This window comes from Saimiri boliviensis, chromosome 9, assembly GCF_048565385.1.
Source record: "Saimiri boliviensis isolate mSaiBol1 chromosome 9, mSaiBol1.pri, whole genome shotgun sequence".
NCBI classification, from domain to species: domain Eukaryota; kingdom Metazoa; phylum Chordata; class Mammalia; order Primates; family Cebidae; genus Saimiri; species Saimiri boliviensis.
This window is the reverse complement of record NC_133457.1, coordinates 101,163,368-101,187,454: the sequence shown is the minus strand read 5'-3', so window position 1 is coordinate 101,187,454 and position 24,087 is coordinate 101,163,368. Positions and strand designations below refer to the sequence as shown.

The following is a 24,087-nucleotide window of genomic DNA, read 5'->3' as shown; positions in this document are numbered from 1 at the left end:
GGAGGTAAAGTCTTTAACCCATTTTTAGGGAGGGGAGGAGGAGCCTAGCTGAAGTGGAATTTTGCAGAAGCAAAACAAGCAAGTTAGAAGGGGGAGCTGGTTACCAGGAGGTAAATGGTTCTCATGATTGTTGGTTACTAAGGGGGAATTGCCAAGCAGGATGTGGTTACAACGGTTACAAGGTCCTGGGTATAGCGTGACCCAGCTATGCACCCGAAGGGGGACTGGCAGGGAAGGTGAGGCTAAGATGGAGTTGGTCAGGCTCACATTTAAGATGGAGTCTGTTAGGCTCACTTCATTTTGACCTTTACCAATCTTGACAAAAGGTTAAAAAAAAAAAAAAGAAAAACTCTTTTTACTGTCAGTTGTTAATGTTTACAGAAATGGAAAAAATAGTAAAAATATTTGGTATACTGTAATTTAAAACTTTGGAAGTATTGAGAATTCTTTTCTTTTTTTTTTTTCTTTTTTTCTTTTTTTTTTTTTTTGAGACAGAGTCTAACACTGTTGCCTAGGCTGTAGTGCAGTGACACAATCTTAGCTCACTGCAATCTCTGCCTCCTGAGTTCAAGCAATTCTCCCACCTCAGCCTCCCAAGCAGCTGGGACTACAGGCATGCATCACCACGCCCAGCTTATTTTTTTGTATTTTTAGTAGAGATGGAGTTTTACCATGTTGGCCAGGATGGTCTTGATCTCCTAACCTTGTGATGTGTCTACCTCGGCATCCCAAAGTGCTGGGATTACAGGCTTGAGCCACCATGCCTGGCCTGTTTTCTTTTTTTTTTTTTTTTTTTTTTTTGAGATGGAGTTTCGCTCTTGTTACCCAGGCTGGAGTGCAATGGCGCGATCTCGGCTCACCGCAACCTCCGCCTCCTGGGTTCAGGCAATTCTCCTGCCTCAGCCTCCTGAGTAGCTGGGATTACAGGCACACGCCACCATGCCCAGCTAATTTTTTGTATTTTTAGTAGAGACAGGGTTTCACCGTGTTGACCAGGATGGTCTCGATCTCCTGACCTCGTGATTCACCTGCCTCAGCCTCCCATAGTGCTGGGATTACAGGCTTGAGCCACCACGCCCGGCCCTGTTTTCTTTTTTAAAAACTTACCAAGAATAGTTTAAACTGTGCTTGCCACCTTCCTCTCATGTAATTTATAACCAAGTGAACATTTTTTCTGTACCTTGGCAAATTGTCATGTTTCTTTCTAAATTTGGATTAGCTTTTCATTTATATATTCATTACATTCTTATTGAATATCCACCATAGCTTTTCCAGTACTGTGCTAAGAAGAGATCATTTCAAGGGATTTGCAGCTACTTTATGGCTTCAACTCAAGTCTTCCATTGAATTGTCACTGCCTAGTTAGATTCAGGGGCTCGTGTGGATTTCTTAGTTATAGGGCATTAAGATGGACTCTTGTAACGGAGTATGGAAACTACTATAGAAATTTCCACTTGTTTACTGAAGACAGTGGAAGCTACTTTCATAAGCCCAAGAATTATGGGAAGATTTTTATTAAACCGTAACTATTTCCCCAGTTATCTCACTAATACAGAGAGCTTCTAAATCATTGCTAGGGGTCATTTTAATACCTTTTAAGCATGTTTTGAAAATAGATTACATGACTGTCTAATTATCTAGTGAATGTAAAAATAAATAATGAAGGCCAAGCACAGTGGTTCACACTTGTAATCCCAGCCAAGGCAGGCCGACGTCAGCAGTTCAAGACCAACATGGCCAACATGGCAAAACCCCGTCTCTACTAAAAATAGAAAAATTAACAGCCATAGTGGCGTGCATCTGTAGTCCCAGCTATTTGGGAGTCTGAGGCAGGATAATCTCTGGAAACCAGGAGGCAGAGGTCACAGTAAGCCAAGATTGTGCCACTGCACTCCAGCCTGGACAACAGAGCGAGACTCCATCTCATAAATAAATACTTTTGCTTTAAAAGCATATTATTGACCTACCTGTAAGGTTGAGGGAAGAATTGTGGGAAAAGATGTAGCAAAGATGTAGGGTTGTAAGGGGCTAGAAAAACCCGTGCAGCTGATAGAGGAGGAATGGAAAGCAGATCCTGTGAAAGGATAGTACAGGAAGAGAGGCAAAATCCATAATCTTTACTTTATTTTTGATCACACTACTGCCAATCCTCAGATTAAGGCAAGATAAGCAGATTTATATCATCTTTACTCATATCTTCTGACGAATTTATTAAAGATGATTCCATATCTATTAAATCAGAAAGCCACAACTACTGCCTTAAGCTGCTTGGAGTGCAAATATGCATGAAGGGGTAAAACTGCAACTCAAATTACTGATTTTTGCTTTTCTTCCCTTCTTCTCAGGTGCTCTTTACTAGGTAAGATTGGGAGATATTGGACTACTACTAAAATTTAGTGCTTAAATCATTCTACCTCTCAACCGCTACTTTATCCTTAATGTTTTGCTCTTTTAATATAGGCAGAGGTTCAAGAAACCAGGAAGATGAGTGATCATAATTTTCACATTTTATATGTAATGAGTTATTTTATGCCTCTTTCTCCCAGAAGACTTCATACTCCATGAGGGCAAAGGCTATGTTATTCATGTCTAGCTAATGCCCAGCATAGTAACTCATTATGAATGAGTAAACCTAATGTATTGAGTGAATGAGTAAATCTAATTTATTATTTTAGAATACATTTCTGTTTTTAATTAATTAATTTATTTATTTTTAGATATGCAACCATTGTCTCCAATTCCTGTCCATGAACGCTACAGTTCTCCTACTGCAGGGAGTGCTAAGAGAAGACTCTTTGGCGAAGACCCCCCAAAGGAAATGCTTATGGACAAGATCATAACAGAAGGAACAAAATTGAAAATCGCTCCTTCTTCAAGTATTGCCGCTGAAAATATATCAGTTTTACCTGGTCAAACTCTTCTAACAATGGCCACAGCCCCAGTGACAGGAACAGCAGGACATAAAGTTACAGTTCCATTACATGGTAGCGTTTTAATGCATTTGTTTTCTATTTTTTCTGAGTTGGATAAAAATTTAAGTAATGTCTTACTGGATTAGATCACGTGGTTTTTCCTAACTCATTTTTTTCTTGAACCTATACTTTTTTCTTTTTTTAATAGATTTGATTTTTTTTAGAGCAGTTGTATATTCACAGCAAAATTCAGAAGAAGGTACAGATATTTCTCATATTCCCATCTTCCCACACCAGAGTGCTACATTTGTTACAGTTGATGAACCCACATTGACACATTACCCAAAGCCCATAGTTTACATTAGAGTTCATTCTTGGTGTTGAATAGTTTGATTTTGAGAATGTATAATGACACATATCTGTCACTGTAGCTCCATACAGGGTAGTTTCACTGCCCTGTAAATCCTCTGTACTACACCTTTTCTTTTGTTTTAAACCTATAGTGCTTTTTAAATTTTCAAATTACGTAAATTTACTATTTGTTTGTTTAGACTTACTTTACTTTTTCTTTTTTTTTTTTTTTTTCTGGGACAGGGTCTTACTCTGTCACCCAGGTTGGAGTGCAGCAGCATGATCTCAGCTCTCTGCATCCTTTGCTCCCAGGCTCAAGTGATCCTCCCACCTCAGCCTCCTGAGTAGCTGAGATCACAGGCAAGTGCCACCACTCCCAGCTAATTTTTTGTATTTGTGGTAGAGATGGGGTTTCACCATGTTGCCCAGGTTTCAAACTCCTGAACTACTTATTTTTTATTTTCTTATCTGACCTTTTCAGTGTGTATGTTTGAGCAAAAATTCTGTTCTTTGACCAACATCTAAAGTGCTTTAAAAAAGTTTAATGCTTTTTTTTTCAATAAATTTAAACTATAAATGCATCACAGCCACATACAAAATAAAGAAAAAAAAATGCTTCTTTTCAGTAAATTTAAAGTACGAAAACAAAACAGAATATTCTTGTTTCAGGGAAAAAACAGAAAATAAGGATTTGTGCGGGGCGTGGTAGCTTACACCTGTAATCCCAGCACTTTTAGAGACTGAGGCAAGAGGATCACTTTAGCCCAGGAGTTTGAGAACCAGACTGGGCAACATTAGTAATATCCTATCTCTACAAAAAATTAAATTAGCTGGGCATGGTGATGTATGTCTGTGGTCCCAGCTACTCAGGAGGCTGAAGCAGGAGAATCATAAGCCCAGAATTTGAGGCTGCAGTGAGCCATGATCACGCCACTGCACTCCAGTTAGGACAACAGAGCAAGACCTTGTCTCAAAAATATATATATATATACATGGGGGTGGGGGGCGGAAGCCCAGCATAGTGGCTCAAACCTGTAATCCCAGCACTTTGGGAAGCTGGGCAGATCACATGAGGTCAGAAGTTTGAAACCAGCCTGGCCAACGTGGTGAAACCCTGTCTCTACTAAAAATACAAAAAAATTTAGCTGGGTGTGGTGGCACATGCCTGTAGTCCCAGCTACTTGGGAGGCTAAGGCAGCAGAATCACTTGAACCTGAGAGTCAGAGGTTAAAGTGAGCCAAGATCATACCACTGCACTCCTACCTGGGTGACAGAGCAAGGCTCTGTCTAAAAAAAAAAAAAAAAAAAAATGCTGGGTACAGTGGCTCATGCCTGTAATCCTAGCACTTTGAGAGATTGAGGCAGGCAGATCGCTTGAGCTCAGGAGTTCGAGACCAACCTGGGGAACATGGCAAAACTCTCTTAAAAAATATATATACAAAAAAATAGCCAGGCATGATGGCTTGCACCTGTAGTCCCAGCTATTTGAGGGGCTTGAAGTGGGAGGATCACTTAAGCCCAGGAGGTCAAGGCTGCAATGAGCTGAGATGGCGCCACTGCACTTCACCCTGGGTGACCAAGTGAGACCCTGTCTCAAAAAAAGAAAAAAGAATTCAGTCATAACCTAGAATTACTGTTTTGTAGCCTTTTAATACACACAAATGTATGTATGTGTAATTGACAAACTATATGTAGTTGACAATTTTTCAAGAATATATGCAGATTATTTCTAATAATGCTTATACATTCAGGTGTTGCAAATGATGCTGGAGAGATCATGCTGATACCTATTTCCATGAATACAAATCAAGATTCCAAAGTCAAGAGTCCTGTATCACTTACTGCTCATTCATTAATTGGTGCTTCTCCAAAACAGACCAATCTGACTAAAGCACAAGAGGTACATCCAACTGGAATAAGCAAACCAAAGAGAACTGGGTCCTTAGCACTATTTTACAGAAAGGTATGTGTTTCTATAGCATTTAAAAAGAGTTCATTTAATCAGTGGAAGAAAGATTGAGTAACAGAGATAGACTTTGGTCTCTTTTTTTTAATATACATAACAAATTTTATCATTTTAACCATTTTTAAGTATATAGTTCAACTGTATTAAATACATTCACATTATTGTGCAGCTATTCAATATTACTACCATCCATCTCCAGAACATTTTTGTCTTCCCATTCTGAAACTCTGTACCCATTTCTCCCTTCCCCCAGCTTCTGGCAACTACTATTCTACTTTCTGTTTCTGTGAATTTGACTACTCTAGGTTCCTCACATGAGTGAAATCATATATTTGTTCTTTTTGTGACTGGCTTAGCATAATGTCATGTAGGTTCATCCATATTATAGCTTGTGCCAGAATTTCCTTTCTTTTCAATGCTGAATAATATTCCATTGTATAAAGAAGAGAAAAAAGAGAACAAAAGAAAAAAAATTCCATTGTATGAATATGCTTTTTTTTTTTTTAATACCACATTTTGTTTATTCAATCATCTGTTGATGGGCATTTGGGTTGTCTCTACTTTTTGACTATTGTGAATAATGCTGCTGTGAACATTTGTGTACAGATATCTGTTCAGACCAGGTGCAGTAGCTCACGCCTATAATCCCAGCACTTTGTGAGGCTGAGGCAGGAAGATTACTTGAACCCAGGAGTTTGAGACCACCCTGGGCAACACAGTGAGACTTTATCTCTACAAAAAATTTAAAATATTAAAAAAAAAATAGCCAGGTATAGTGGCATATGCCTATAGTCCTGGCTACTTTGGAAGCTGAAGTAGGAGGATCACTTGAGCCCAGGAGGTTGAGGCTACAATAAGTTGAGATCATGCCACTGCACTCCAGCCTGGGCAACAGAACAAGGCCCTGCCTTAAGAAGAAAAAAAAAAATAGCAACAAATATCTATTCAAGTCTCTGCTTTCAATTCCTTTGGGTGTATTCCCAGAAATAGAAGAGTAATTCAGTATTTAATTTTCTGAGGAACCATGATACCATTTTCCACAGTGGCTAGACCATTTTACATTCCTACTAGCAAGGCACAAGTGTTCCAAGTTCTTCACATCCTTGCCAACCTTTGGCGTTTTCTGGTTTATTTGTTTTTTTGATAATGGCCATCCAGTGAGTGTAAAGAGACATCTTATTATAGTTTCAATTTTCAGTTCCCTAATGATTAGTGATGTTGAGTATCTTTTCATGTGCTTTTGCCCATCTATATATCTTCATTGTAGAAATGTCTGTTCAAGCCTTTTGCTCATTTTTTAATTATGTTTTTTGGGTTTTGTTGTTGAATTGTAGGAGTTCTTTATGTATTCTAGACATTAATCCCCTATAAAATACACTATTTACAAATATTTTCTCCCATCATATGGGTTGTCTTCTCATTCTGTTGATAGTGTTCTTGACACATGAAAGTTTTTAATTTTAATAAAGTCAATTTATCTATTCTTTTTATTTATTGTCTTTGTTTTTGGTGTCACATATAAGAAATCATTGCCAAATCCAGTATTATGAAACATTTCCCCTATGTTTTCATCTAAGAATTGTATAGTTTTTAGCTCTTACATTTATTGTGTCTATTTTTATTTATTTATTTATTTTCTGAGATGGAGTCTCACTCTGTCACCTAGGCTGGAATGCAATGCCACGATCTTGGCTCACTGCAACCCCTGCCTCAGCCTCCTGAGTAGCTGGATTTACAGGCACCTGCCACCGTGCACAGCTAATTTTTGTAGTTTTAGTAGAGACGAGCTTTCAGCATCTTGGCCAGTTAGGCTGTTCTTGAACTCCTGACCTAGTGATCCAACCACCTCGGCCTCCCAAAGTGCTGGGATTACAGGTGCGAACCACTGTGCCCAGCCTATTATAGCTAATTTTTTTTTTTGAGACAGTGTCTCACTTTGTCACCCAGGCTAGAATGCAGTGGCACAATCACAGCTCACTGCAGCCTCCACCTCCCATGTTCAAATGATCCTCCCACCTCAATCTCCCAGGTAGCTAGGACTACAGGAACATGCCACCATGCCTGGCTAGTTTTTTGTTTTGTTTTGTTTTTTGGGGGTTTTTTTTTTTGAGATGGAGTCTCACTCTGTCGCCCAGACTGGAGTGCAGTGGTGTGATCTCAGCTCACTACAACCCCCACCTCCCCGGTTCAAGCAGTTCTCCTGTCCCAGCCTCCCAAGTAGCTGAGACTACAGGCTTATGCCACCATGTCTGGCTAATTTTTGTATTTTTGGTAGAGATGGGGTTTCACCATACTGGTCAGGCTGGTTTCAAACTACTGACCTCAGGTGATACACCTACCTTGGCCTCCCAAAGTGCTGGGATTACACTTTTCAACAAGGATTTTGTGGTCTGTATTCAGTGTGGTCTGTATTCAGTACCACACTGTTTTGATAACCATAGCTTTGTGTCACAAGTTTTAAAATCAGGAGGTGTGAGACCTCCAACTTTGTTTTTCTTTATTAAGTTTTGACTATTCAGGATTTCTTGACAGTCCATATGAATTTTAGGATGGGTTTTTCTCTTTCTGCAAACACATTGTTGGAATTTTGATAGAGATTGCATTGAATATAGAGATTGCATTGGCTAGTGTTGACATCTTAAGAATATTAAGTCTTCCAGTCCATGACCATAAGATGTCTTTTCATTCATTTGTGTCTTGATTTCTTTTAGCAACATTTTGTAGTTTTCAGTATATGTCTTTTGCAAGACAAGTCCTTGCTTAAGATTATTCCTAAGTATTGTATTGTTTTTGATGCTATTGTAAGTGGAATTGTTTTCTTAATTTCATTTTTTAGATTGTTCATTAATATAATGGAACACAAGTGGTGGTGGTGGTGTATTGATTTTTTTATTTTGCAGCTTTGCTGATTTATTTATTAGTTCTATTAGTTTTTACAGATTCTTTAGGTTTTTTTGGGTTTTCCATATATAAGATCATGTCATCTGTGAACAAAGATAATTTTACTTCTTTCTTTCCAATTTGGATTTCTTTTTCCTGCTTAATTGCTCTGGCTAGGATTTCCAGTTCTATATTGAATAAAATTGGCAAAAGCAAACATCCTTGTCTTACTCCTGATCTTAGAGCAACAGCTTTTAGGTTTTCAGTTTTTGAATATGATGTTAGCTGTGGGTTTGTTTTTTTTTTTGAGACGGAGTTTCACTCTTGTTACCCAGGCTGGAGTGCAATGGCGCTGTCTCGGCTCACTGCAACCTCTGCCTCCCAGGTTCAGGCAATTCTCCTGCCTCAGCCTCCTGAGTAGTTGGGATTACAGGCACGCGCCACCATGCCCAGCTAATTTTTAGTATTTTTAGTAGAGACGGGGTTTCACCATGTTGACCAGGATGGTCTCGATCTCTTGACCTTGTGATCCACCCGCCTCGGCCTCCCAAAGTGCTGGGATTACAGGCTTGAGCCACCACGCCCAGCCAGCTGTGGGTTTTTTATATACGGTTGACCCTCGAACAATATGTTTTTGCACTGTACAAATCCACTTATGTACAGATGTTATTAAGCCAACATAGCATGAAAATACAATATTTGAGGAATGTGAAACCTCTGTATACAGAGGGCCAAGTTTGTTTTTTTTTTTTGTTTTTTTTTTTGCGGGGAGATGGACTCTTGCTCTGCTATTTAGGCTGGAGTGCAGTGGCACTAACTTGGCTGACTGCAACCTCCCCCTCCCAGGTTCAAGCAAGTCTTCTGCCTCGGGCTCCCAAGTAGCTGGAATTACAGAGCAGACCACCATGCCCAGCTAATTTTTATGTTTTAGTAGAGACAGAGTTTCACCAGATTAATCAGGCTGGTGTTGAACTCCTGACCTTAGGTGATCCTCCCTCCTTGTCCTCCCAAAGTGCTGGGATTGCAGGGGTGAGCCACTGCACCTGGCCAAGGGCCAACTTTTTGTACATGGGGGTTCCACAGGGCCAAATGCGGAACTTGAGTATGCACAGATTCAGGTATATGCAGGGGCTCCTGGAACAAATCTGTGTATACCAAAGGATGACTGTATATCCTTTATTATGTTTAGGTAGTTTCTTTCTCTTCCTAGCTTGTTAAGTAGTTTTATTATAAAAGGGTGTTAAATTTTGTCAAATGCTTTCTCTGTATTGAAATGATTATATAGCTTTTTTCCCTTTGTTCTGTTAATATGGTGTGTTATACAGATTGATTTCCTTATGTTAAATTATCATTACCTTCTAAGAATAAATTCTACTTGGTCATGGTGTATATCCTCTTCATATGCTGTTGAATTTGTTTTGCTAGTATTTAGTTGAGGAGTTTTGCACCAGTATTCATAAAATATAGCGGTCTGTATTTTTTTCTTATGCTTTCTTTGTCTGGCTTTGCTATCAAGTAATGTACCCTTAGCCATTTAAAAAATATATTTGGGCTGGGGGTAGTGGCTTATGCCTGTAATCCCAGCACTTTGGGAGGCCAAGGTGGGCAGATCCTGAAGTCAAGAGATCAAGTCCATCCTGGCCAACATGGTGAAACCCCCATCTCTACTAAAAATACAAAAAATTAGCTGAGCATGGTGACACCTGCCTATAGTCCCAGCTACTGGGGAGGCTGAGGCAGAAGAATCACTTGAACCTGAGAGGCAGAGGTTGCAGTGAACCAAGATCCACCACTGCCCTCCAGCCTGGCGACAGCAAGACTCCATCTCAAAAAAAAAAAAAAAATACATTTGACCCCTCAAGAGAACATCATGATCTTGGTAAGCTATGTTTAGACTCAGGCTCACAGGATTTGATTTCGTTTTCAGATCTAACTTAGTTTTTTGCCAGCTTGTATTCTTCTATAACTTTAAGTAGTTGGCCAGCTTCTGGAATTTACTGAAACTCCATTGTGTTATGTTATTATAGAACAGAGTTCACTGTGGGACAAATACATCCTGGATCCCATGGATGAATGAGCAAAGATTCATTCTAAAGATTAGTGGGATACTATGGGAAGGCTACATTTGTTTTTTTTAATCGTTTTTTCTTTTTAGAGACAAGGTCTTGCTCTGTCACTCAAGCTACAGTACTGTGGCATGATCATGGCTCACTGTAACCTCGACCTCCTGGCTCAAGTGATCCTCCCTCTTTGACCTCCCAAAGCACTGGGATCACTGGTGTGAGTCATGATACCCAACCCATAATTTATTTATTTTTGGTGTTTTTTTTGAGACAGAGTCTTACTCTGTTGCCCAGGCTGGAGTGCAGTGTTGCAGTCTTGGCTCATTACAGCCTCTGTCTCCCAGGTTCACACAATTCACCTGCCTCACCCTCCCAAGTAGCTGGGACGACAGGTGTGCACCGCCACAACTGGCTAATTTTTTTTTTTTTTTTTTTTTTTGAGACGGAGTTTTGCTCTTGTTACCCAGGCTGGAGTGCAATGGCGTGATCTCGGCTCACTGCAACCTCCGGCTCCTGGGCTCAGGCAATTCTCCTGTCTCGGCCTCCTGAGTAGCTGGGATTACAGGCATGCGCCACCATGCCCAGCTAATTTTTTGTATTTTTAGTAGAGACGGGGTTTCACTATGTTGACCAGGATGGTCTCGATCTCTTGACCTCGTGATCCACCCGCCTCGGCCTCCCAAAGTGCTGGGATTACAGGCTTGAGCCACCGCGCCCGGCCTAATTTTTGTATTTTTTTTTTTTTTTTTTTTTTTGGAGATGGAGTTTCACTCTTGTTACCCAGGCTGGAGTGCAATGGCACGATCTTGGCTCACCGCAACCTCCGCCTCCTGGGTTCAGGCAATTCTCCTGCCTCGGCCTCCTGAGTAGCTGGGATTACAGGCATGTGCCACCATGCCCAGCTAATTTTTTGTATTTTTAGTAGAGACGGGGTTTCACCATGTTGACCGGGATGGTCTCGATCTCTTGACCTCGTGATCCACCTGCCTCGGCCTCCCAAAGTGCTGGGATTACAGGCTTGAGCCACCGCGCCCGGCCTAATTTTTGTATTTTTAATAGAAATGTGGTTTCACCATGTTGGCCAGCCTGGTCTCAAACTCCTGATCTCAGGTGATCTGCCCACCATGGCCTCCCAAAGTGCTGGGATTACAGGCATGAGCCACCATGCTCAGCTGTGACCCATATTTTTTTTTTTTTTTTTTTTTTTTTTTTTGAGACAGAGTTTCGCTCTTGTTACCCAGGCTGGAGTGCAGTGGCTCGATCTCGGCTCACCGCAGCTTCCACCTCCTGGGTTCAGGCAATTCTCCTGCCTCAGCCTCCTGAGTAGCTGGGATTACAGGCACGTGCCACCATGCCCAGCTAATTTTTTGTATTTCTAGTAGAGACGGGGTTTCACCAGGTTGACCAGGATGGTCTCGATCTCTTGACCTCGTGATCCACCCGCCTTGGCCTCCCAAAGTGCTGGGATTACAGGCTTGAGCCACCGTGCCCGGCCCATAATTTTTATTATAAATCTAAGCCAGTCATGGTGGCTCATCCCTATAATTTTAGTACTTTCAGAGGCCAAGGCAAGAGGGTCTCTTGAGGCTTGTAATTCCAAAGCAGCCTGGGTAACATAGCGAGACCCAGTCTTTACCAAATAATTAAAAAATTAGCTGGGCATGGTGACATATACCTGTAGTCCAGCTACACTGGAAGCTGAAGTGGGAGGATCACATGAACCCATGAATTTGAGGCTTCAGTGAGCTTAAGAAAATGCCACTACACTCCAGCCCGAGCAACAGAATAAGACCCTATCTCCAAAAATAAAAAATAAATTTAGTGTGTTACCTTTTAAATTAGCATATGACCAGTTCTTATTATAATGCCTAAATTATTTTAATATTAATGAAAAGGAACTGAAACGTTGGCCTTATACATAACTTTAATTTGTCCTATCTCTTACAAGCACATTTTGATCATCAGCTTCTAATAAGATAGACATATTAATCAGATATTTATAACCAAACATGACTGCAATGCATCCCACAACTAGATGGTTGACTAGGCCATTCTGTTGCCCAGGTTGAAGTAGAGTGGCTATTCACAAGCACACTTATTGCATGCTATAGCCCCAAACACCTGGGCTCAAGTGATCCTCCTTCCTTACCCTCTGAGTAGCTGGGACTATAGGCAAATTTAAGTGTATTTCGCTACTAATTGTTCTTTTAGTATTTTTGAGACAGGGTCTTGCTCTATCGTCCAGATTAGAGTTCAGAGGCATGATCATAGCTCACCGCGGTCTGCCTCCCAGGCTCAAGAGATCCTCCTGCCTCATGAGTAGTAGGACCACAGGCGTGCACCACCCCACCTACCCAGCTAATTTTTTATTTTTGTAGACACGAAGTCTCGCTGTGTTTCCCAGGCTCATCTCAAACTCCTGGGCTCAAATGATGCTCACACTTCAGCCTCCCAAAGTTCTGGGATTACAGGTGTGAGCCACCATGCCCAGCCAATTATTCCTGTAATAATTTTTTATGTGTCCTTTTTCCTCTGTGCTAAATAAATCTTCCATAATTTATGCTTCCCCAATCATGTTTTTCTCCATTCTTTTGTCACTTACTGTCATGGAAAGTCTCAGCCCACACTCTGAATTAGATAGTTTGTTTTTTTGTTGGTTTTTTTGTGACACAGAGTCTCAGTCACCAAGGCTGAAGTGCATTGCATAATCTTGGCTCACTACAACCTCCCCTACCTGGGTTCAAGTGATTCTCCTGCCTCAGCCTTCCTAGTAGCTGGGATTACAGGCACATGCCATCATGCCCACCTAATTTGTATATTTTTTAATAGAGATAGCATTGGCCGGTGTTGGCCAGGCTGGTTTCAAACTGCTGACCTCAAATTATCTGCCCACCTCGGCCTCCCAAAGTGCTGGGATTATAGGCATGAGCCACTATGCCTGGCCTAGATCATTTTATAGTAAGAGAAAATGTGAGGATTATTTTTTATGTTTTTATTCAAATCCTGTTTCTTTCACAGTACCTCTAATGTGTTTTCTGACCTTGGGCATAGCGATCATCTATTTATTTCTTAGATTTTGGTTTAGCTGTTTGAAAATAATAGTAGCTTAAATAAGAAAAGAATTTATCTTTCATGTAAAGTCTGTGTAAGCAGTGTGGGACTGCCATGGTTATCACTATCATTAAGAACCCAGGTCCCTTCAAGGCTTTTTTGGCCGTTCTCAACATAAGATTTCTAACTCAGTCCATGATGACTGCTTCCCTTCCAGATACCATATCTGCATTCTAGCCAGCAGGAAGAAAAAGAGCATGCCTCCTCACCTTCAGAACCTGTCCTAGAAGTTACATACACCAGTGCTGTTTATTTTCCGTTTAGTAGTCATATAGCCACTTCTAGAATTTGGTGTTTTGTTTTGTTTTGTTTTTTCCTTTTTGGAGACAGTGTCTTACTCTGTCACCCAAGCTGGGGTGCAGTGGCAAGATTGTGGCATACTGCAGCCTCAACCTCCCAGTCTCTAGCAATCCTCCCATATCAGCTTTCCTGAGTAGCTGGGACTATAGGCACGGGCTGCCACGCCCAGCTAATTTTTAAATTTTTTTGTAGAAAAGGGGTTTTGCTAAGTTGCTAAGGCTGGTTTCAAACTCCTGGGCTCAAGCAGTCTGTCCACCTCACCCTCCCAAGGTGCTGAGATTACAGGTATGAGCCACCATGCCCAGCCAAAATTTTCAAGGGGGCAAATATAGCCTTTATTACAGGAAGCTGGGTGTAAGTGTCAAGGGTCTGTTAATGCTGAAGAGGAGGAGACACTGGAAATCAACTTATATTTATAGCTTCTACAACTATTCTTTGTCTTCTGTTCCTTTCAATTATAGCTCATTTATTTTCATTACATTGTGGGTTTTGGAGCAGCTGATTACCCAAGGAATTTTATCTTGTAGGGAAACCCCTTTGAATGAAATAGTCTCCAGAAATATAAACAAAATCTATAAAAGCAGGGCTACTTTGATTGGCAGGTAGGATGGTTAAGAGAGAGTATTGTTGCCGGGCGCGGTGGCTCAAGCCTGTAATCCCAGCACTTTGGGAGGCAGAGGCGGGTGGATCACAAGGTCAAGAGATCGAGACCATCCTGGTCAACATGGTGAAACCCCGTCTCTACTAAAAATACAAAAAATTAGCTGGGCATGGTGGTGCGTGCCTGTAATCCCAGCTACTCAGGAGGCTGAGGCAGGAGAATTGCCTGAACCCAGGAGGCGGAGGTTGCGGTGAGCCGAGATCGTGCCATTGCACTCCAGCCTGGGTAACAAGAGCGAAACTCCGTCTCAAAAAAAAAAAAAAAAAAGAGAGAGTATTGTTCTTTTCATCACCTTTACTGGCTTCTCTCCTCTGTCCCTCCACCCCTTCCTATGCCTGAGGACTGTTTAAAAAACAGAGCTTTAAACTATAGGCCGGGTGCAGTGGCTCACACCTGTAATCCCAGCACTTTGGGAGGCCAAGTGGCCAACAATGGTGAAACCCTGTCTCTACTAAAAATAGAAAAAAAAATTAGCCAGGCATGTTTTGGTGGCATGTGCCTGTAATCCCAGCTACTCGGGAGGCTGAGGCAGGAGAATCACTTGAACCAGGGAGGCAGAGGTTGCAATGAGCCAAGATCATGCCACTGCACTCCAGCCTGGGCAACAGAGTGAGACTTTGACTCAAAAAAAGAGAAAATACAGTCATTTCCCCATTCACTTCCCATTTTTAATTTTCAAAATAGTACATTTCTGCCTTTGATAATTAATCTAAGTTTGACATAAATAAGGCTTTTTTTGGTGAATTCTTTATTTTGAATGTTGTTTTAGAATCTAATATACTTTTCCTTTCATTTAAATATAACCTACTCCATACAGATTAGAAGCTAGAAAATATTATAAAAGGAACTGAGGCCGGGCGCGGTGGCTCACGCCTGTAATCCCAGCACTTTGGGAGGCTGAGGCGGGTGGATCACAAGGTCAAGAGATCGAGACCATCCTGGTCAACATGGTGAAACCCTATCTCTACTAAAAATACAAAAAATCAGCTGGGCATGGTGGCACGTGCCTGTAATCCCAGCTACTCAGGAGGCTGAGGCAGGAGAATTGCCTGAACCCAGGAGGCGGAGGTTGCCATGAGCCAAATTCGCGCCATTGCACTCCAGCCTGGGTAACAAGAGCGAAACTCCATCTCAAAAAAAAAAAAAAAAAGGAACTGAAATGTCTGAATCTATAATTAATTCAAAACCATTCACTGAATAAATTATAATGATTATGCTGAACTCAGTGTGATGCTGGTGTTCTATGCCTAAATAGAATTTACTGTGAATTTTTGGTTAGACTCAAAAGCCTTCCCAGCATATGTGTATCTGTGCATTGGATCAGCTCTGTAAGAGAAACTTTACCAAGTATTAGTTAATTACATATTTTTAAAATTCTTCTAGCCAGGACTATATCTCTTATTTTCTCCTTTCATGAATATAGAGTTCTAGCATCTTTCCCTCTGCTCTGACCCTACCATTTCCTCAGCATGGCTGGACCAGAAACAAGGGGAGAGGATGCAGAAAATTGTCTGCTATAAAATAAATCACTGGCAGCTTTGTAGTCAACTATTTGTCTCTCTTTATATTAGATTACTGAGCAGCTTAAATCAGTTTTTAAGCTTGTAGGTGTTTTTCTGCCAAAGATAATTTTCTGTAAGGGGTAACTTCTTTCTCTCTTTTTTTTCCCTCTGGACATTTAAAGACATAGTTTGGGCTGGACACAGTGGCTCATACTTGTAATCCCAGCACTTTGGGAGGCCAAGGTGTGTGGATCCTCTGAACTCAGGAGTTCAAGACCACTGTGGGCAACATGGTGAAACCCCATCTCTACTAAAACACACACAAAAAAAAGCCAGGCATAGTGGCATGTATCTGTAGTCTCAGCTACCTGGAAGGCTGAGACACGAGAATCAGTTGAGCCTGGGAGGCAGAGGTTGCAGTGAGCCGAGATCATGCCACTGCACTCCAGCTTACCAACTTAGGCTACAGAATGAGACCCCTGTCTCAAAAATAACAAGAATTTGAATAGAATAGTCTTGTTTAGGAATACCACATCAGGGTTATCACTACTTAAAATAACAAAACAATCTTGCAGGATCTTAGGGCCATTTGCATTAGTATCAGTTCATATAAAGAATACATATAAAAGGCTCAGGGCTCAGGGAATTGAACTGAATTTACTTTGACATGCTTAAAAAAAAACTTTGTATCTTATTTATTTTAACATTCCTATTTTGTTCCCATTGTGGTCATAAAAACAGTATAGAATATAGGAGCAATTTTTTAAATGGTTTTGCTTTCTGACTCTTTTGGAGTCAGACATTTATTATTTGGCATGTTAGGCCTCTTAGGAATTTTACCTGAACCCAAAGAGAATAGACAGACTTCTAAGCTTTGAAAAATTCAGCCAGGCATGGTGGCTCACACCTGTAATCCCAGCACTTTGGGAGGCCAAGGTGGGTGGATTACTTGAGGTTAAGAGTTCAAGACCAGCCTGGCCAACATGGTGAAACCCCGTCTGTATTAAAAATACAGACATTAGCCAGGAGCGGTGGCATGCACCTATAAGCCCAGTTACTCGGGAGGCTGAGGCAGGAGAATTGCTTGAACACAGAAGGTAGTGGTTTCAGTGAGCCAAGATGGTGCCACTGCCCTCCAGCCTGGGTGACAGAGCAAGAATCCACCTAAAAAAAAAGAAGAAAGAAAAATTATACATTCATAATTGTCATGATGCAGGTAAATCCTACATTTCAGTTTTTCTTACTTTACATAGTCGGCAGCATAGAGTAACAGATGACATCTTAAAAAAATGTTAAGTAGTTTTGCTCTAATCTATATCCTCCTGCCATAGCAGTGAACTAGTCCTATAGAACAGAAATGTTATTTAGTGTAGTATATCAACAGTATGTTTTTTAATCTTGGCCTGAAGCCCATGTTCCTGGTAAGACATAAAAATTTGAGGCCGGACACAGTGGCTCATGCCTGTAATCCCAGCACTTTGGGAGGCCAAGGCAGGTGGATCATCTGAGGTCAGGAGTTCGAGACCAGCCTGGCCAACATAGTGAAACCCCATCTTTATTAAAAATACAAAAAATTAGCTGGGCATGGTGGTTCATGCTGTAATCCCAGCTACTCAGGAGGTTGAGGCAGAAGAATCACTTCAACCTGGGAGGCGGAGGCTGCAGTGAGCCGAGATTGTGCCATTGCACTCCAGCCTGGGCAACAACAGCAAGACTCCATTTCAAAAAATAAATTTTTCTGAGAAATGATTTACTTGGCATTTTGCGTCAATATGTTACCTTCCATTTTAGGTCTATCATTTGGCAAGCGTACGCTTACGTGATCTATGTCTAAAACTGGATGTTTCAAATGAGTTGCGAAGGAAGATATGGACGTGTTTTGAATTCACTTTAGTTCACTGCCCTGATCTAATGAAAGACAGGCATTTGGATCAGCTCCTCCTCTGTGCCTTTTATATCATGGCAAAGGTAATGTATAAATTGGAAGAAGACACTGGGCATGGTGGCTCACATCTATAATCCCAGCACTTTGGGAGGTCAAGGCGAGCAGATTGCTTGAGCTCAGAAGTTTGAGACCAGCTTGGACAACATGGTGAAACCTTGCCTCAACAAAAAATATAAAAATTACCTGGGCGTTATGGCTTACACATATAGTCCCAGCTACCTGGGAGGCTTTCTATTAGATTATTGAGTAGATTAAATTAGTTTTTAAGCTCAGTTTATAGGTGTTTTTCTGCCAAAGATAATTGAGGTGGGAGGATCTCTTGCACCTAGAAGCCCAGGGCTGCAGTGAGCTGAGATCATGACACTACACCCCAGCCTGAGCAACAGAGCGAGACCCTGTCTCAAAAAAAAAAAAAGTTTCTATACCATATTGCATGTTGCTTTCTCATGATTTATTGTGCTGACTCAGAAGAGCATTTTACTTTCTAGTTGCTACAACATGTTTTAAGCTATAGAATAACATATCTTGCTTGTTTTTTAAAATTCTGATATATCTGACACAATCATTTGTCTTGCCCTTACTGGCCACAGGCAGTCCTAGCAGATATATACAGTTAAAACTTGATTTTTCAGGTTTTTGAGACAGAGGATATGTTATTAAACTCCTTTGCGACCCTCCTCCCACAATGCCTCTTTGAAATCTCTGTAAAAAATAGATCTTAATAATTGTTACTGTAGAACTATGGCAGTTGACAAGAACAAGCACCTTACAAAAGGCAGCAAAAAGGGAACCAAGAAGAAAATGATTGGTCTGTTTTCTAAGAAATATTGGTATATGTAAAATATCTGCTATGTTCAATAGAAGAAATATTGGAAAGACGCTAGTTACCAGGACTCAGGGAACCAAATTGCATCTGATAGCCTCAGGAGTCATGTGTTTGAACTGAATCTTGCTGATTTGCAGAATCATGAAGTCTCAGTTAGAAAACTCAACCTGATTACTAAAGATATTTGGGACAAAAACTGCCTAACTTCCATGACACGGATCTTACTCATGACAAAGTATGTTCCATGGTCAAAAAATGGCATATCATGGTCGATGCTCATGTCGATGTCAAAACTACCAAAGTAAGCCGGGCGCGGTGGCTCAAGCCTGTAATCCTAGCCCTTTGGGAGGCTGAGGCGGGTGGATCACGAGGCCAAGAGATTGAGACCATCCTGGTCAACATGGTGAAACCTCATCTCTACTAAAAATACAAAAAAAAAAATTAGCTGGGCATGGTGGCGCGTGCCTGTAATCCCAGCTACTCAGGAGGCTGAGGCAGGAGAATTGCCTGAAGCCAGGAGGCGGAGGTTGCAGTGAGCCGAGATCACAGCACTGCACTCCAGCCTGGGTAACGAGGAAAACTCCGCCTCAAAAAAAAAAAACTACCAAAGTTAAAAAAAAGTTATTTGCTTCAACTGTTCTGTGTTGGTTTTACTAAAAAACACATCAGATACAGAAGACTTCTTGTGTTCAGTACCAACAGGTCCTCCAAATCCAGAGGAAGATGATGGAAATCATGACCCAAGAGGTATAGACAAATGACTTGAAGTGGTCAATAAATTGATTCTAGACAGCATTAGAAAAAAACATAGAAAAGGCTTGCCAATCTATTTATCCTTTCCATGATGCCTTAGTTAGAAAAGTAAAAATGCTGAAGAAGCCCAAGTTTGAATTGGGAAAACTCATGAAGCTTCATGGTGAAGGTAGTAGTTCTGGAAAAGCATCTGGGGTGAAACAGTTGCCAAAGTTGAATGAACTGATGGATATGAAACACTGATCTGAGAGCCTGTTTAAAGTTCAGACTTATAATAGTGGCAAATACAAAGTTCTATTTGTAAAAAGTTAAAAGATCATGTTTTCCAGAAGACTGTCAGAGTTCAGGCTAACTAATCATGTGTGTTTTCCGGAAATCAGAGTTCAGGCTTTGCCATTTCTAGCTCATCTTTATAGAGAAAGGTTTAGCACTAATGGACAGTGAAGCAGGGGAAAAGAGTAACTTGCATGAAGTTTATGATCACAGAGATACCAAAAGGAATTCCTTTTTGGATCACTAACCCATTTTCTTACTTTTGGCCACCACTGTGACTTCTGTCTAAGCATTAGAAACAGTCGGGCACAATGGCTCATGCCTATAATCCCAGCACTTTGGGAGTCTGGGGTGGGCAGATTACATGGTCAGGAGTTCAAGACCAGCCTAACCAACATGGAGAAACCCCGTCTCTACTAAAAATATAAAATTAGCCAGGTGTAGTGGCCTGCAACTGTAATCCCAGCTACTCGGGAGGCTGAGGCAGAAGAATCCCTTGAACCCAGGAAGCGGAGGTTGCGGTGAGCTGAGATCATGCCATTGCACTCCAGCCTGGGCAACAAGAGCAAAATTCCGTCTCAAAAAAAAAAAAAAAAAAAAAAAGAATCCCTATAGTCTGTTGTGAATGTTAGAACCTAAACCTATAATAGCTACTCAGTTTTATGGAGAATCACTGTGAAGTATTTTCAGTCCTTAGTATGTGGTTAATTTACTTTTAATTAAGTACTTTTAAAATTAATAAAACTAGAGACTACAGGGGATTCAACAGATCTGAGTTTGCTTATATCATTTTTTATATAAAGAAATGTATTTTAGTAAAGTCACATTATAGCAGTTTCAGTGCTTTTTGATTAATGAAACTATTAAGTGAGTCCCCACAGGCCACAAAGGCTGAACTTTAAAGGTAGAAAAAAATCATAAATGTTAGTGGTTTTTAGTCATGGACTGGTCTGGGGTTAATGGTTTTCTGCAAGGCTGCTCTCAGTGCCAACTTAAAGTTTTTGTTCAGATTCGTTTTTCTTTCAAAAAGCAGTTGATAAATGCAGTTTTTATTTTCCTTAGGTAACAAAAGAAGAAAGAACTTTTCAAGAAATTATGAAAAGTTACAGGAATCAGCCCCAAGCTAATAGTCATGTGAGTCACATTATTTTTCCTACTGTCCAAAAATAAATTTGCTCTTTTTCCACTGACAAATCATATAAAAGGTAAACTTCTTTTATAGTTTTAATATACTTTAGATTTTCTGCTTTAATGGATAACATTAAACTCAAGAGACAATTTCATTGAAAGACAGTTTCAATAGAAGCCAGGAAATCTGACTGTTTCTGACTCATCGATACAGTTGCATATACTTGTCATAAGTTCTGCCATTCCATTTGCTCATTTAATGAAAGATATGTATAATAATATTCTTTAATTATGTGAGACTGATTTTTTTGATGATGTTTAAACCCAGTGAGATTTGAGGATTCATTAACTACAGCGTTTGCCATCTGCTAAGCATCCTAATGTTTGCATCTTTGAATAGACATTAAATATTTCTGATTATATTATTCTGGCCATGGTGAAAATTCAGTAAAACCTTTCAGTCATGGGAGCAGAGTGGACTGGCACACAGTAAGCATTTAATGAATGTTAATATCATATTGTTGTTGTTATTGTACCTGAAGAACACAAGTAAATTACTTTAATGATCTTTCAAGAACCTAGCTGCTGGCCAGGCGGGTTGGCTCACGCCTGTAATCCCAGCACTTTGGGAGGTTGAGGTGGGTGGATCACGAGGTCGGGAGTTTAAGATCAGTCTGGCCAGCATAGTGAAACCCCATCTCAACTAAAAATACAAAAAATTAGCTGGGTGTGGTGGTGCACACCTGTAATCTCAGCTACTCAGGAGGCTGAGGCAGAAGAATCCCATGAACCTGGGAGGTGGAGGTTCCAGTGAGCAGAGACTGTGCAACTGTACTCCAGCCCAGCCTTCAGTGCAAGACTCTTGTCTCAAAAAAAAGAAGAACCTAGTTGCTCTGCTCTTAGAAGCATAATGGCCTCTTCTTTGGCCCTGAAAATTGTAGAGAGAAGTAGTGGCCTAGATTGCAGACCAAAACAGAGATGGGGCCTCACACTACTAGTAGTTATATCCCCTTCTAAGAGAGCTTTGTTTAAGCCCTAAAATATCTTATAGCAAGCAATACAGAAACATTTGGAGAACCAAGTACAGGCATTTGTTATATCCTGTGATAAACTAAGATTTTCTGGGCCTCTTTAGAAAATCCCTCAGGAACGGAGCCTAGAAAGCTCCAGATTATCCTTGAAGATCATTAAGGTGAGGTTAGTATGAGTCAGAAATGGGCCAAGCCACAGCTTCCTGTATGTCCTCTTAATACCAGTAACCTATAATATAGTACAAGGGGGAATGAATCATGCCTTTCCAGCTATCTCAGAGGTGAGAAACAGTTTTAGGGACAGGGAGGGGAAACGATTCTCATGTGGCCATCTGAAAGGAGATAGGAATGGGCTGGGAGCAGGAAAACAAGCTTCATTAAGAACTAATGACTTGGCCAGAGCAGTGGCTTGCGCCTGTAATCCCACCAGTTTGGGAGGCCAAGTCAGGCAGATCGCTTGAGCCCAGGAGGTCAAGGCTGCAATGAACCATGATTGTGCCACTGCACTCCAGTTTAAGCCATGGAGTGAGACCCTGGCTCTAAAAAAAAAAAAAAGAAAAAAGAAAAAAAGAGACCAATTGATTCTTATGTAAGGAATTAAAAAGGAGGAGGAATTAATTCAAGTCTTTGTTTTTTTGTTTGTTTGTTTTTTTGAGATGGAGTCTCGCTCTATTGCCTAGACTGGAGTGCAGTGGCGTGATCTCAGCTCAATGCAACCTCCACCCCCTGGGTTCAAGCAATTCTGCCTCAGCCTCCCTAGTAGCTGAAATTACAAGTGTGTGCTACCATGCCCAGCTAATTTTTGTGTTTTTAGTAGAGATGGGCTTTTAGCATGTTGGCCAGGCTGGTCTCAAACTCCAGGCCTCAAGTGATCCATCTGTCTTGGCCTCCCAAAATGTTGGGATTACACTGGCCAAATTCAGGTCTTAGTTGCTTTTATTTAGTAAAACCTGATCATCAGTCTTTAGTTGCTACTACTTCTGTTTTATAAACTAAGCCCATCTTAGGTTGTAGGCTCTTCTCCAGTATCCCCTCTTTTATGGTATGTGTTATAATCTATAGTTACTTGAACTAATAACATTTTACCCTTGAGTATCACTTATACAGTCAAATAGTTGTTTTTTGATTTTGTTTGTTCGTTTGTTTGAGATGGCGTCTCAAAGTGTCACTCAGGCTAGAGTGCAGTGGCGCAGTCTTGGCTCATTGCAAACTCCCTCTTTCAGGTTCAAGTGATTCTCCTGCCTCAGCCTCCCAAATAGCTGGGATTACAGGTGCCTGCCACCATGCCCAGTTAATTTTTTGTATTTTTACTAGAGATGAGATTTCACTGCATTGGTCAGGCTGACCTCATGATATGTCCACCTTGGCCTTCCAAAGTGCTGGGATTATAGGCATGAGCCACCATGCCCAGCCCAAATAAATAGTTAATTGGCTTGATATTTTCCTCTTCTCATTTTGATTTTGTTTAACCTGTACCTCTGTGACTGAGCAGTTCTTTTTTTCCCCCTCTGGTCTGTAGGTATATAGAAGTGTTCTGCTGAAAAGTATTCCAAGAGAAGTTGTGGCATATAATAAAAAGATAAATGATGACTTTGAAATGATAGATTGTGGTAAGTTACCCAATTTAACATGCTATATGTAAAACACATTGGATCACACTGTACATAATATAGTGGGTATCAGACAACATGGAAATATGAATCCTGAGGAGGTAAGATGGACAATACACACGTTTTGAAAACAAATAAGTTTGAGATTAGAATGTGCTGCTATAGTGTATTAAAACCATTAATTTGTCCCGTTAATTGTGTTTTGGAAGAAGTTTTCTAGTCTATTTATACGTGTTAATGAAACACATAAAAGAAACTTAAAATTCTAAAATATGAATGGCAGAGAAAACAAGGTAGCTGACAGTAATCTTCCTGAGGAGTCTATTAACAAAATGTCAGGCCGGGCGCGGTGGCTCACGCCTGTAATCCCAGCACTTTGAGAGGCTGAGGCGGGTGGATCACGAGGTCAAGAGATCGAGACCATCCTGGTCAATGTGGTGAAACCCCATCTCTACTAAAAATATTTTTTAAAAAAATTACCTGGGCATGGTGGCGCATGCCTGTAATCCCAGCTACTCAGGAGACTGAGGCAGGAGAATTGCCTGAACCCAGGAGGTGGAGGTTGTGGTGAGCCGAGATTGTGCCATTGCACTCCAGCCTGGGTAACAAGAGCAAAACTCCGTCTCAAAAAAAAAAAAAAAAATGTCCTATTCAGGTGGGGCATGGTGACTCACACCTGTAATCCCAGTCCTTTGGGAGGCTGAGGCCAGCAGATCACCTGAGGTCGCAAGTTTGAGACCAGCCTGACCAACATATAGAGAAACTTCATCTCTAC

At 40.9% G+C, this 24,087-nt stretch overlaps 1 protein-coding gene across 3 annotated transcripts in view; it reads left to right on the top strand.

Annotated features, from left to right (window-relative positions):
* RBL1 (RB transcriptional corepressor like 1) overlaps window positions 1–24,087 on the top strand; it is an 85,307-nt gene that overhangs the window by 44,891 nt on the left and 16,329 nt on the right. For all 3 annotated transcript variants that reach the window (XM_039479781.2, XM_074406496.1, XM_074406497.1), the window contains 5 exons: window positions 2,718–2,984; window positions 5,015–5,226; window positions 17,538–17,714; window positions 20,606–20,677; window positions 23,222–23,312. In XM_039479781.2, the coding sequence (XP_039335715.1) occupies window positions 2,718–2,984; window positions 5,015–5,226; window positions 17,538–17,714; window positions 20,606–20,677; window positions 23,222–23,312 (819 nt within the window). The remainder of the gene's footprint in view (window positions 1–2,717; window positions 2,985–5,014; window positions 5,227–17,537; window positions 17,715–20,605; window positions 20,678–23,221; window positions 23,313–24,087) is intronic.